General features: G+C 38.6%; 1 protein-coding gene across 1 annotated transcript; it reads right to left on the bottom strand.

The window, feature by feature from the left end:
* Positions 1-4,621: 4,621 nt before the first annotated feature.
* Positions 4,622-15,608, bottom strand: RESF1 (retroelement silencing factor 1). The gene is made up of 3 exons (XM_069489375.1): positions 10,523-15,608; positions 7,925-8,008; positions 4,622-5,254 (listed from the first exon to the last, which is right to left on the bottom strand). Exons 1-3 carry the CDS (start codon positions 15,606-15,608, stop codon positions 5,094-5,096), a joined length of 5,331 nt encoding a protein of 1,776 aa, XP_069345476.1. The 3' UTR covers positions 4,622-5,093.
* Between the last annotated feature and the right edge of the window lie 15 nt (positions 15,609-15,623).

Here is a 15,623-nt window from a genome sequence, read left to right as displayed (position 1 = left end):
CCCAGAGTGCTAGCATTACTAGTGTGAGCCACTGCTCTCCCACCTAAAACCTTCACTTTTGTCACTTTTCTACAGATTTATTGTTTTTATTAAGATGCTAAATAGCCCACATTCTGATCACTCCTTTGAGTTACTCACCACTGAGTTTTCCTACTCGTATGCAAGCTATCTATTTACCTGTATATTTGGTTTTTGTCAGTCTAATTTGTAAGGTCCCAGCCAGATAACCTAGGAGGGTAGAGGAAAAAGGTTTTTTTTTTTCTTCCTCCTCTACAATAGAATAATATATGTATAAGTACTTCATTTCTTTTGGCCTCCTGAAGGTTCACTGAAAAATCAACTTGCAAAAGGCGATTAATTGGAAAAAAGACATACAAATTTATTTAACGTGTGAAGTGTATACACGAGAGCCTTCAGAATGAAGACCCAAAGATATGAGGAAGTTGTCCATTTTTACACTTAGGTAAAGTTTGGACAACTATGACTGGACAAAGGGTATGATCTAATGCTAATAGACTCACTGGGGAAACCCAGCAAGGCCTGTCTGTCTGGATTCTTCGCGGCCTCTCTGAGCAGCATTCCTTCCTTCTGGGTGTGGGGCAGGATCTCTCTGGAATGGGGGTCTTATGGCCTACAGTCAAACAAGGTAGGTCAGATAATTTCTTTATGGCTAGTTTTTACACAGAAAGGCAGAGGGAAAGTTAGAGTAGTATTTTTCAGTCTTAATGCTGGCTTTGGGGAAAAAGAGTTTTGGTTTCTATGACCTGCCTTGGGGAAGAGGGATTCTAGTTTGTATGATTAACCTGGGGGAGAATGGGACTGACTGACAGGAGGGCAGGAGAAGGTCAGAGAAAAACCTTTGCTTCTGAGGCCTTCATTTGGGGGCATTGTTTTGAGCCCCAACACAGACTTTTCAGGATGGAAGCACATGGAATTAGAACCTTCCTGCCCATCTTCAGTTTCCTTCATCTGGGTGTGATAGCTGAAGAGTGAGTAAAAAGTTAATCAAGTTTAGGAGACACCTGTCTTTCCTCGTAAGTCAAACATACACAAAGCAGTGTGGAGGTGGCATTAGTCTCATCGCCTGTGCTCATAATCTGACTGCCACTGGCCACTGTGTGTCCTTGGACAAATTATACAACCCTTCTTGGTCTTAGTGTCTCCAGCCAAAAGAGAGGATTATAATACAGGTTTGCTGGGAGAATTGTGTTATACGGTACCATGCTTCCCAAAATGTGGGCATAAGGAAAAAGCTAGAAATCACATGAGAAAATGTTGTTGGGGCTAGAAAACCAAGACCCCAAAATATAGCACATTGAACTGAAGAAGCCACAAGGTCTCTCTGACACCACCCCCCAGAAAAAGCACAGGCCTTTATCTGCCTAAGAGCCAGACCCATCAAGGAGAACAATTGTTTTTTCTACCCCTCCCTGCAAGACCAAGAATGTAACAGTGTTACTGAAAGTTTGGCACTTGTCCCTGCGGCCAAATGAAGAACGAGGGCAAATGATGTGAGGAGAAGGAAAGAGTTGTTTATTAATTTGCTGGCAAATGAGAAGTATGGCAGACTCTCACTTTAAAAGTACAACAGTCCTCTCTAAAGCAGACTTACAGAGCTTTTAAAGGGCGGTGGTTTCAGCTTCAGGGTACTGGTGTTTATCTATAGTTGATGGTCCTCATTGACCCCATCTCCAGTGAAGACACTCTCTTGACCTCTGCCCAGTATGGTGCAAAGAACAAAGAACACTCCCTTGCCCTTCTGATTACTGGCCTTGGGCAGGGATGCAGGTTTTAATTTCCATAAGAGTATGGAAGGGTGGGGTTAAAGAGACAGCTCATAGAACATTTTACCCTTTTTTTAGGGTGTTCCCTCTGTTACAACCACACCTGGAAGGACCCTTTCACTGTGGAGGGGAACTATTTACAAGCCAATTTCTGTTCCTGGATCCATTCCTTCTCCCTAGCAATCCCTTCAGCAGAATTTCTCTTCTTCGTTATCTTCTCTATTTTGCCAGGATGGTGTATAAGCTTCTGAACCCTGTTTGGGGGTGGGTAACCACTCAGTTATTTTCTCCATGTACATGTCAAATAAATTTGTATGCTTTTTCTCAATCTGCCTTTTGTGAGTTGATTTTTCAGTGAACCTTCAGAGGGCAGACAAGAGCTTCCCTTGGCCCCCACAGTATCTTTCAATTCTCTTGGATTTCATGCAGTCAAATCAAGAAGAGTCTTGGTTTATGCCAACATGGCTCTTCTTTTAACTCCTCTCTAAAACATTCCAAAGAGAGCAGGTACTCACCTGCCTAAATTTTTAAAATAACATTTGGTTTAGTGGTTATTAATTTGAATAACCTTATTACTCACTCCACCCTCCTGAGGCTCCTTAACCCAGAATTCAGCCCCACAGCCCAGGCTTCATGACAGGCTCAAGGACAAGAAGTCATTTAGATTCTTTTTTCTATCTTCTGCCTCTTTAAACATAGATAAAATTGTCCTTGGCCCCAGAAGTAAACATGAAACTATAAAGTGCATACAGCTCTGCAGCCAGAGCATTCCCCTTAGCAGAAAATTGAAAGGGAACAGAGATGTGGATGGGGTACGTAAGCAGCCATTTTTCATTTCCTAGAAGGGGGAAATCATCCAAATGGTGCAAACATGCAGTTGAGTGTTTTCATTTTCATTGCCATTGCTGATTTTGTGGAACTGCAACAGCCAAACTCCTGGTTTTCTGTGGCCCAGGTCACGTGCTCTGTCTTTCGTCCTTCCTTTTCCAGCTTTCCCAGAGCAGTAGCTTCTCCTTTGGGCCTTACTGCGGGAGAGGAAATGCGCTCACCTCTTAATGGATGGGGTGCAGTCCAGGCAAAACTTTTTTTTTATTTGTTCCAGTTTTAGCTTAAAGTTTTGTGTAGATTTGCATTTTGTTCTAACAAACACTCCTACTTGTTTCCATTTTAAATGTATTTAACCTTCAGGAAAATTTTTCCCCAACTTTATTAAGGTATAATTGTCAAACTGTACATCATCATGATTTGGTATAGTTGTGAAATGATTACCACAATCAAGCTAATTCACATATCTATCACCTCACAGAGCTACCTTTTGTGTGCGTGTGTGCGTGTGTGTGTGTGTAGCAAGAACACATAAGATCACTATCTTAGCCAATTTCAAATATTCAGTACTGTTAACTATACTTACCGTGGTGGCTCACATCTGTAATCCTAGCACTCTCGGATGCCGAGACAAGAGGATCGCTTGAGGACAGGAGTTCGAGACGAGCCTAAGCAACACAGTGAAACCCTGTCTCTACTAAAAATAGAAAAATTAGCTGGGCATGGTGGCACATGCCTGTAGTCCCAGCTACTCGGGAGGCTGAGGCAGGAGGATCGCTTGGGCCCAAGAGTTTGAGGTTGCTGTGAGCTATGATCACACCACTGCCCTCATGCCTGTGCAACAAAGTCAGACCCTGTCTCCAAAAAAAGTTAAAAGCTTAGAAAGTAAAAGTTACTGTGAGCTAAATTTATTATTGAAGTTCAATGAATTTAGTGTAGTCTAAGGGTAGTGTTTATAAAGCATGTAGTAATGTACAGTAATGTCCTGGGCCTACACAATCACTCACCCACAACTCCCAGTCCTCCAAACTTCACTCATGGTAAGTGCCCTATACAGGTGTACTGTTTTATCATTTATTCTGTATTTTTACAGTACGTTTTCTGTTTAGATACACAAATACCACTGAGTATTCAGCACAGTAATGTGCTGTACAGGGTTGTGGCCTAGAAGCATTAGGCCACACAATATAGCCTAGGTGCATAGCAGGCTACACAGGTTGAGTATCCCTTATCAGAAATGCTTGGGACCAGAAGTTTTGGATTTTCAGATTTTTGAATATCTGCATTGTATTTACCAATTGAGCATCCCTAATCCAAAGGTCTGAAGTTCAAAGTAAAATATTCTCTTGAAGAGAACCTCAAATAAAAATTTTCACTTGGCAACACCAGCAGTTAGTCTTGAGCTCTATTCATATAGATGTGGATAGCAGGCAAGAGTGTCATGTCAGTTCTCAGGTTTAGATTATGGAACATCTTGTATTTTCAGATTCGGAATGCTCAACCTGTACCATCTAGGTTGGTGTAAGTACCACTCTTTGACATTCTCGCAAGCATGAAATCACCTAGTAACACATTTCACTCCCTGTCATTAAGCAACACAGAACTGTTTGTTACAATACGAAAAGGTAAAACCACAAGGAGCTGCATTGTTCTATTAAATAAAATTCACTGGTCTACCTTGCACTTTGAATGTAATGAATGCACTTTTTATCTTGCCTTCCTTGCTTTCTTGCAATTTCCTAAACCAAGGAGAAAGTCTGCCTTCTCATCTGAATGCAATCTAAAAATATCTACTGTGACATCCAACAAACTGACATTTCGACTTATAAAAACACCTTTCCAAAATGTGTCCTATTTCAAGGATAGGAAACCAAAAAGAAATCAAGCCATGAAGATTTCAAATTAGTTTTTTAAAAAATAAATGTTTATTTCAAGTATGAAAAGTAATGTTAAAACATTATCCAAAAGTTGTATTCAGTTTAACAAGTATAAAACAAGACTTCTGAAAAAAAGTTTACAATTAGGTATAAAATACTTAAGAATATAATCTGACATTCACAGTGGGCATTTGTGAAAAATAAGTTTTGCTAATGTAGCTTAGAAACAAAAATATATGTACAGTCCCAGTTAAATAAACAAGTCCCTAACTGAGGAACAATCCTCCCCCAAGGTGGACAGTCAGCATTTCAAAATTAGGTTTGTATAAAGTATTCCTTGTAAAATAATGGTAAACTTGATTCAATAATGTAGAAGTTCAAATACCTTATGGCTTCCCTGCCAAATACTATCTATTTCTTGTGTCTGCTTACCCACAAAGTTCTCAAGCCATTTTAATTAAGCAATTTCAATGGAATACATAACCTAAGTGGGACCAAACACTCTCTGACACAAATCTTTATCGTGACAGTTCTATTTCCAGCAAAGTATTCTGAACAGAAAATGACAGAAATTTCCCAGTGGCAACTACAGAACCACATCTTATAATTACTTTATGGGACTGCTACCAAGGCTTCTGCTTCTCTTCTCCAGGTACATCTGTTTGTAGGTTTGAAACATTGCTTTTGAATCTTTTACTGGGTTTTGTAGCATCTCAAATCCATCTACACTGAAGCTTCTCTTGGAGGGTCTTGAATTAACATTGTTATCTAAGGGAAACAAAAATTTTATTTATTACTCTCAATGTTGAGTGTGACCAATGTATCATCAATGAAAATTCAGAAGGAAAATGTGCATTCATCTGTGGGATAAAATTTAGAGCAATGGCCAGGCATGGTAGCTCACGAGTTGGAGATCAGCCTGAGCAAGAGCAAGACCCCATCTCTACAAAAAACAGAAAAATTAGCCAGGCATGGTGGTGTGCACCTGTAGTCCCAGCAACTTGGGAAGCTGAGGCAGGGGGTTTGCCTGAGCCCAGGAGTTTGAGGTTGCAGTGAGCTATGACGATGCCACTGCACTCCAGCCTGGCCAACAGAGTGAGATCTTGTCTCAGAGGAAAAAAAAAGGCGGGGGGGGGGGGGGGGGAGGAGTGCAAATAGTTAAGCAAAACGATAGCTCTTTACCCATAGAATGAAGTTATATACACATGGTCTCTTGCCTTTCCTTTGGAGACTACTTTCTACTCTCACCTGCATTATCACTGCCCAGGGCTGCTCTGCTCTACCTTTGCCCTTGCTCAATAAAATCTATCATCTGCACATTATGAATGTGACCTTTTTAACAGCTATCTAAATTAGCAATACAAAGAGTACGAGGACCAGCCAGTCCCAAAAAATGAATGATAAAGATAGTTTTAATATTCTGGCCTTGTCATGCATGAGTTATTCTAAAACATGAAAACATGATTGTTTCTTCAGACCATGTCAGTGTTGCATAGCCTCAGCATCTTTTTTGGACAGACCTAGCTTTTCCCACTTCTGTGCAGTTTCTAGATGTACCTCAACCTCAGTGCTCTTTCCCTATTGAGAATACCTACACAGATGCTCCTCAACTTGCAACAACGGTTATGTCCTGATAAATCCATCATAAACTGAAAATATCCAAGTTAAAAATGCATTGAAGACACCTAACCTGCTGAACATAACTCAGCCAGCCTACCTTAAACATATTCAGAACTTACACTAGCCTATAGTTGGGCAAAATCACTTAACACAAAGTCTATTTCATAATAAAGTGTTGAGTATCTCACGTAACTTATTCAACACTGTACCAAGTAGCTGTATAGGTTATGCGAACTATGGTTTCTACAGAATGTGCTCTCACTTTCACACTTCTGTAAAGTCAAGGACCATCTGTACCTTTCATTCCGAATGTAGCCATCTCTTTCTGGATAATACAGTCTTGTTTTTCATCTTCCTGCCTGAGTGGGTCAAGTATTATGTCTTAATTCTTTATGTCTGTTCCAAATTCTTCTAGTAATGTTGATGCCCAAGGTAGGTCTCTAAGTTGCTTTCCAAGGGATTCTTGTTACTATCTCATCTCTTTACTTTACCCTGATGATTTCACTGACTCCGTGTACACTCTAACCTTTGCTACCAAATTTAGATACACACTTAAGTGTTTCTTTATAGCTGTTTGGGAGCTCATGACATTCGTTTTCATCTCACTTTATAGCTGGTTCATTCTTCTCCAGTCTCTTTACCTTAGGTGTGTTTCACTCTTTCCCAGAGCTCTGTTCTCCACAGCTAGTTCTATTTGCCCCAACAGGCCTTTGGAATACCCATGTAGCACCACCTGACTTTTCTTTTCACCTATTTGAGTATCATACTTTGACAGAGTCCTGTAACTTATTCTTGGTTTGTCTTACCCTGCTTCAGATCTTACTGTATTTGTGCCCTGGCTTGTATTTTTTCATCATGATTCTGAGTATTTCAGGCCCATGTTCACTATCTGTTGCTGGTCCCGCTGTGGCTGTCTTTACATCTGTCATTTGGCTCGTGCTTCTCTCTGAGCCTCTTTGGTCAATCTGTGTATCTGCCTTTGGAATATTTTCAGCCTGATTCCAAACATGCCTCTCACTCTCCAAGATAATGTGTACATCTCTATTTCCAAGGACCTTTTTGCCCCGATTACTGTGCCTGTTTCCATCATTCTTGTTTTTGGCTTTCTGTATTCCAACCTGAGGGATATTATTTTATCACTTTCAGACCTCTCACCGCTCTTTTCATTCCCCCCCATAGGTTGTTTTACCTGTTCTAATTAAGGGTACACTTCTTCTTTCTTTGATTCGACTTGGTTTTTTCCTGTATGCATGTTTCAATGTGTACTTCACTCAATTTCTACATGCCTGCTTAGGTATTGTTTGTTTTACGCTTTCTTCACACACTTTCCCAAGTCTCCCCTTTTTAAAAATAAAGTAGTTTCATTCCACTAATTAAATTGAATACTGAAAGCTCTAGGTTTTCTGGTTGGCCCTCAGGCCAAAACCCTTCCCAGCAAAAAAATTCAGCTAGGATCAGCCTCTCATTATCAAAATACAGTCAGCCTTATTCGTGACTGCAGGTTAGAATCAGCCTTATGACCAGGGAAACCTAAAATATTTGTTGTCTGCTCCCGTACAGGAAAAATATGCAAACCCTTTATCTAATTCATTGTGCTAAGGATTACTTTCTTGATAAAAGGAAATTAATCTCAGCTTCCCAGTCCACAGCATGACAGAGAAAACAGGAGAATGTCCTCCTACCACTCATAAACATTGAATGAATGAAAAAAAGAACATGGATAAAAGCATACTTTATAATAGCATCATAATCATAATCCAACTTACATATACCAGAGATAGTAAGTAAAATTAAAACTTAAACAGTTGATGACTTTACCTATTTCTTCAGTGTCCTCGAGCATCCTTTTCTTCACAGTTACACGTTTTAACCAGTCTTCTTTTGTACTTTTTATTCCTGAAACTATTTAAATATTCATTTTCAGATGTCTAGATATTGCTATTTATCTGTTAGTACTATAATAAAAGAAAGTCATGTAAGCCTAAAATAGGTTTTGGAAGGCGCCAGATATATCCACATACAATATAACCCTAAGAAAAGGCCTAGCAAAATGACTTGTCTTTTAAGTTCATGTTCACTATGTAATTATGTTCCCCCTACCTGAGCTGAACGCCAACACACCTGAAGATATTTAAGGGCACACAGATACAAAGTCACTTACATTCCCCCATCCACTTCCAAATACTCCGATTATACCCACACCTCATATTCTAAGGATCCAAATGAAAGGACCTATTGCAATCACCAGTTTTTTACAAAATGAATTTTTACTCTATTTAATCATATAGCTCTATAACCATCCAAGAAAATGTACCTGTTTATGCTATAGCTTTATGCATCCCAACAAATATAGTTGGAAAAGCAAAAACTATGATTTCCATTTCTAACTGATTTTCTCAGCACAATGCACGCTATATATACATACATATATATTTGGTTGGTTATTAAGCATGAAATGTCCGATTTCCTTAAGTACTAAGTTTGACAATTGGTCTCTCTGACAGTTCGCTTTGACACTTCTTGTTTTATTTTTATTGAGAAGGTACATCCTCATTCTTTCAAACATGGTTTGGCATGTGATTATCTTTCAAACTTTTTTTTAGAGCAGTTTTTGTGAAACCATGGCTAAGTAAAAAATCCATGTTATTTTTAAATGTGAGTTCCGTCATGGAACCATGCTATACAGACAGCTCAAAATATCAACGAAGTGGGAAGGATGTGGCTAATGAATGCACAGTACATCAACAGCTTGAGAAGTTCCATTTTGGTGATTTTAATCTTGAAAATGAGTCACGTGGATGACCTGAGACCAAAGTGGATAATGATGAGCTGAGAGCTGTAGTGGAAGTGAATCCATCTCAACCTATGTGTGAATTAGCAGCAAGGTCTGACATCATTATTCCAATGATATTGGACCATTTGAAACAAATCAGCAAAGAAGCTGGATAGATGAGTTCCACATATATTAAACAAGTGTCAGAGGAGAAATTGTCTCTAAGTTTGCCTTTCTTTGCTGTCACAACATAAAGGCAAACCATTTATACATTGTATTGTCACGTCGTGATAAAAATGGATTCTTTTTGACAATCACAAGTGTTTGGCACAATGGTTAAATAAAGATGAACTGCTGAAACACAGTCCAAAACTGAATATTCACCCAAAAAAGCTAATGGTGTTTGTTTGATGGTCCAGCACTAGTATTACCCACTACAGCTTCATGAAACCCAGTCAATCGATTATAGCGGATGTCTATTCCTACCAACTGGACGAAATGATGAGGATGCTTGCAGTTAAGCAGCCAAGATTGGTCAACGGAGACAGGCCAATCCTCTTGTAAGATGAAGCTCAACCACGTGTTGCACAAACAATGCTGCTCGAACTACAGCGGCTAGACTTGGAAACTCTCTGTCACCCACCGCATTCACCAGACTTTGCACCAAATGACTGCTACTTACTTTTTCTGGGCTTTGGGCCACCTCTTACAAGAAAAAATATTCAATTCTCAACAAGCTGTGAAAAACACCTTTGGCGATTTCATTGCCACTGACACTCCAGGCTTCTTAAACAAGCTACCATTAAGATGGCCTAGTTTAGGCACATACTCTGATTAATTGTACGGCTTCTTCTCTGAGTGTAATAAACTAAACTTTTGACTTAAAATTGGACATTTCATATTTAATGACCTAATAATATCCACAATCCCTAAACATTCCCTTATTACTACAAAGAACTAGTCATCTATTTTCTCCTTCATTCCTGCACTACATTAAGAGGTCTACCATTAAGCTACCTAAGACATACACCCCTGGCTTTCGAGATATCATTTAGTGGACAATACTGCTTTCATGGCCCTCCCACTTCATGAGTAGACTAGATGTTTCCATTTTAACTAGTGATAACACAGTCATCAACTATTTCAAAGATGGTAATAAATTGACCCATTTCTTGTATGAACAAAAAGATTTCACTATCAATCATTACATATGCCCTAATACTTAGAACAAAATTTCCAAATTCACAGGGCTTTAAAATTACAAGTCCAAAGGGGAATTAACAAAACAAAGACTGTTAGAGTAATGTATACTTGACACTTTTCAAACTTGTCACAAGGAACATAGAATGTTTTGCACAATATAGCCTTCTTGGTACATAGTGAAGTATTTATAGTTGGCAAACCTTGCAGTTTTATATAGCTCTTGTCATCACTAATTTACTACAATTTATAATAAGATAGCAATAAATACGAAACTAAATATTGCCCAAGAAACACTGACTGAGAAAAACAAACACCAGGCAATGGCATAACAAATTAAAAACTTTCCCAGCTACCCAGATAGCATGAGAGGCACCAGGCCAAATATCGATCTACAACTCTTTTACAGTGTTGTAGACACCATCAAGAAAATCATACTGGACCTTGCACAGGTGATTGCTCCTTCCTAGAACGAGGCTTTAGGTCCTTTTTGTCTTCAACAGAGTTTGCATTCTTTAACAGTACATCTGGACACAATTTAAACTGCAGCATGCCTGGTTTTTCTGTAGTATCTTTCACAGGTAAAAGGGTCTTAGGTTTATTTTCCTGTGTCTTCTCTTTATTTTTATTAAGCTTCTTAGGTGAATTATCTAATTTGGTGAGACAAATGCTTTCACGTTCAGTGCATTTAAATGCAACTCTGTTCAGGTATGATTTCCTTTGTTCCTTTGCTTGTGGAGGCATTTGGCCAAACTTAACTTCATTATTTATATTGGTTAATTTTTTGCCTAATTTGGCCTTATCAATCCACATTTTGTCAGGCTGCTTTCCACCAACTGCTCCTTTAACAGTCCTTGAAACGTTGCCTGTTTTAGACTCCTCGGAACGGTGGACTTTGAGGTTTTTACCATGGCTCGTAAAAATATTTAATGATTCTTTAGAGGTCTGTACACTGATACTGTGTCTCTCGTTTGATTTCTCACAACTCCCAACTTGCACAGAAAGCTTACCAGGTCTCGGGTGTTCAGAATTGCATGGTACATTTTTCACATGAGTTCTCTTTGATGCTTCATCACTCATTGCTTCTTTATGCTTCTGTCTTTGTAAATACTCCTTCACAGTTATAACTCTAGTACACTTAGATGAACTAGCCTTCGGGTCTGAAGACTTAGTATTTGACACAGTTGAACTAGACTTCGGGTCTGAAGACTTAGTATTTGACACAGTCTTTTCTTTAACACTGGCTCTTTCATTTGGGTATGACAAAAAATCACGCAATTTGAGTGTGTCTCCCACAGTTTTATTCTGCTCTTGTTTATCAGGTTTCTTCTTCTTTACCTCCATGTCCAGTATGCTCCCTTGGTCTAACTTCCTTTTTTCCAGATGTTTTTGTCTGAAGCCACCTGCTTTAAATTTTGACTTTTTCTTTTCTGGTGACACTAACTGTACTGAAGAACCATTATTCTTCTTATACAGATCTTTATTTATCGATAAAACTGTCTTTGCTTTTAGTGGGCGTAAATTTTGTGTTACATGTTTCTTCTGCAGGCTTTCTTGAGAAGTTTGTTCAGAAAATGCCGTTTTATTACTGGAGTGAAAGGTTACCTCATGAAATGTCAGGGGGTTTTTTTCATGATTTTGCAAGGAAACTAGTTTATCACATTTAGAGGAACATGGACCAGTTAATTCTTGTTCCATCCTTAGGAGGCTATTATGTTTTGTTTTGGATGTATCTTTTATAGTGTTGCCTTGTATTTCAGAAACATGATTTTTCTCATCCGTAAGAGTCAGAGGAGTCTTTGGATTATTTGAAGAACTATTAAATTCAACAATAGGGACATCTTTAGCAGAGGTTCTCTCCCCTTCTTTATCACTGTTGGTCTTCAAAGGAGAACATTGTGCTTTCCCTTTCTCTTCTTTTGAAGTAGAATTAGTGATGGAATTACACTGACACTGGGGTACTCCTTCATAAACCATAGACAGCCAACCCAATGCACAGCAACGGACATCATCTTTCTCTGAATCCACTATTGGAGAATCACCATTTTCTCCTTTTGTAGGTGCTTGGGGGTCACTCTGGCCACCTGCTTCTGCAGTAGGTTTTTCTTTTTGAGGTTCTGCCAATTTGTCTACATCACAGGGTTGATCATCCTGTTCAGGAAATAATTCTTTCATTTGCTCTGAGCTTAAAATTGTAATTTGTATTTGATCTGTTGAGTCTTTGGAGTCACAACTGGATTTATCACCAGTTTGATCTTCTGAGATCTGGCTGGTCATCTGTTGGCCCACAAAACCTTCATGTCTGTTTATAGCTTCAATGCCATAGGGAAACTCTCTTAACAGTTCTGACAGCTGATCACGTAGGTATAAGGCAGATGTCTTATCATTATCAATCTCCTTTCTTGAAGGCTCTTGGGCAGTGTAATTGCTGGATACATCAACTTCCTGAGAGTAAATATCCTGCTGATCAGCAGCTGATGAACACATACTATTAGCTGTGCTTTCTTTCTCCACGATGTGCGCCATGTTGCTTTCCTCTAGAGCACTTCTATTTGCTTCAGCATTATTAAAAGATGATGACTCTGGAGGTTGTCCTGACTTTGACAGATCAGTTATTTTATGGGAAACGTCTGTGCACTGTACTAATTTATCCTTTTGAAAATCAAAGTCTTTATTTTCAGTGATGTTATCTATTTGTTCTTTTTGTTCCCCATTACTAACCCCTTCCTGATTGGGTAGAGGTTTTTGTGGCTCAACCTTTTTCATAGGTACAGAGTTGAATATCTTTGCTATTTGGGAATTATAAGATACATCACCTTCAACAAGAGAACAAATATTGTCAATCTGTAATATATCACTATTCACAATAGTAGTATCTCCTGATTTATACAAGGTTTGTTGATCACTCACAAGAGAATGGACTTCTGATTCTGATTTGTTATACTTTCCTTGATTGATGTTAGGTGTGCCTTCTGAATTACCATTAGTTGACTCACTCTCCTTTTCCTTCTGAGTTAGTGGGGAAATCTTGGTTGATGTTGTACTTGCTACTGATCCATTAACACCAACTTTCAAAGCAGCACTTACTGTCGTATTTTCTGCCAATTGATTTTGTAAGCTACAAACACTACCTTCTTTAATAACTGGATATACTGTTTCAGGTAAAGCTTCAGGTGTTATTCCTTTGACAGACAATGTTTTGACATCTGAAAGAATTAAGGGTGATACTACAGCAATCTGAAGTTCTGTTCCCTTTGTTATAGTTGTACCTGAAGACTCATAATTCTGTACTACCATTGACAAAGCTGTTTCTTCTGAGGGATTAACTATTTTATTCTGAGAATTTCCCACAACTGAACAAACACTCTTAACATAGACGTCTGTAGGCTTTGAAATCCCAACTGCTGTTCTGTTTGTTATTGACTCATTACACTGTTTTTCTTCTGTAGTTTCTAAATTTTTCTTTTTCCACAGTGAAAGACATGTTGCTAGCAATTCCATGGAATAATTACCGTCACTTTTAGCAGGCATTCCTTTTGTTGAGGATTCAGGTTTGATGCAATTGGAGTTGTCTGAAATCCTGGCACCTACATTAGCAGTACATGATGTTTCTGTAGTTTTCAAGATCAGTTGGTTACCAGTGACTTGAGCATTCAGATTCATTTCACAACTATCGACTTTAGAATCCCGAGTAGTTTGACTAGCATCTTTTAATAATTTATTCTCAATGTTATCTCCTTGTGTAAGCAAATTAAGAAGCAGCTTATTTTTATTTAGAAGTTTTGAAGCATATTCCTCAAAAGATGCAGACTGTGGAACAGATATTGTCTCACAAATTGCTGGCAGATTTAGTTCAACTTGGACGGAATTTTCTGACGAAAGCTGAGTGTCATTCAATGTTGCCTGGGTCATCTCAACAGTTGATGTCTTTGAAGACGTCGGAACTTTCCAATCATGACACTGGCCTGACATTGGCAACTTTTCCGAACAGACAGAATCTAGTACAACAGAACTGACCTGGTTAAACTTTCTGCAATCGATTTCTTGAACACTGGAATTTAATGCACAGTGTGTTTTACTTGTTTCTGTAGCTGCTGCTATTGTTGATGACTGTCCCTCTGCAATCTCTGGAGTTACTGGGGTTATCTGTAGTCCAGACTGAATTTTAGCAGTTTGTTCTTTCAGGGACAATTCAGAATTTTGAGCTGGTTGACTATAAGAGTTATTAGTCATTTTAATACAACCTGCTGCCATCAAAAGATTTTTATTAATTTTAATTTTCCTTGCAAGTTCTGAAAACTTTTTTTTAATTTCTACTAATGTTTTAATATCTCTCACTAGCTTTTCTTTTGTGAAACTTGTATCCAGTACTTGATTTGAAGTTGGATTACAAGAATCCATTCTTTTCTCTTGATTATTTTGAGCAAGAGTCTGAACAGCATCCACAGAAGATCTAATTGGTTCATTAGAAGGCTGCTTGACATTGGCATTTACTTTCACATTATAGAAGTTTCCAATTGTGCTGACACTTTCATTAGGGTTTTGCCACTGCTGTTGAAAGCCTCTATACGAGTCCATCCTTATTTCAGATGAGTGCATTGTTTGACTCTGAGGAACTTCCACAGACACATGTTTAAGAACATGCTGAGCAGTTTGCAAAGGTTGGCTTCTGTATCTACAGTCATAAGGAGGAGGAGGGAGTCTTATGTCAAGTTGAGTGGCATATTGCTGAGAAGGTACAGCTGCAATCTCCTTTGACTGTAAAGTCAGGGCAGAATTTGGAAGCTGACTATTTTTAACTTGTAATGATGTAGATGGCATAGAGTTTCGTTTCTGAATATTAGGATCTTGCAAAAGTTTTTGTGGCATATAACAGTATTGCTTTGGAAGTGGTCTGTAATCTGGATAAGTCAGTCCATTAGATGTATACTGTTGTGCCCAGTCAACCTTTCGCTCTGAAAAAGAGTGGTTAAGTCCCTGATTCCCTTGGTAAGTTATAGGAACTCTTAGAGAATTGGAAGGGATCATTTGCAATTGCATAGAATAGGTATCTGATGTTACAAGTTGACTCTGTGGTGCATGTATATTGGGTATATTAGCTGCAAAATCAGCTTGATGAGATACAGTTGCCCCTGTATGAGAAAGCACAGGATTTCTCATTGTTGAGTTCAACCATACATTTTGTGTAACTCCTGAAGACATTTGTAAATTGTGACTTAGTTGTTTGGGCCCTTTAACATTTCCAAATGTTATTCTTTCTAACGAAGTTTGTGAGGCCACAACTGTCCCATTATTTATATCAGAAACAGGAAGCTGTTGAGGGTAATTTTGGACATTTCGCAGTGGCTGTGGTACTGGATTTGAATTATTGGGATACATGCATGCTTCTTGTTTATTTCCAGGACAGCCAAAAGAGCTGTGAGATGCTGTGGTAAACTGGTTTATTAAAGACTGCTGCAAAAAAGATGATTGGCTTTTAGGATACTGTGGTGGTAATGTAGCATTTTCTGGTTCTGCATTCCAATTCATTATTGATTTCATATA

This window comes from Eulemur rufifrons, chromosome 16, assembly GCF_041146395.1.
Source record: "Eulemur rufifrons isolate Redbay chromosome 16, OSU_ERuf_1, whole genome shotgun sequence".
Classification (NCBI taxonomy): Eukaryota; Metazoa; Chordata; class Mammalia; order Primates; family Lemuridae; genus Eulemur; species Eulemur rufifrons.
This window is presented reverse-complemented; position numbering and strand designations above follow the sequence as displayed.

Coding starts and splice junctions, on each gene's coding strand:
- RESF1 (XM_069489375.1), bottom strand. CDS start 15,608: ATGAATTGGAATGCAGAACCAGAAAATGCTACATTACCACCACAGTAT. Junction 8,009..10,522: donor GGAGCAATCACCTGTGCAAG/GTCCAGTATGAT, acceptor ATATTTAAATAG/TTTCAGGAATAAAAAGTACA. Junction 5,255..7,924: donor CGAGGACACTGAAGAAATAG/GTAAAGTCATCA, acceptor TGTTTCCCTTAG/ATAACAATGTTAATTCAAGA.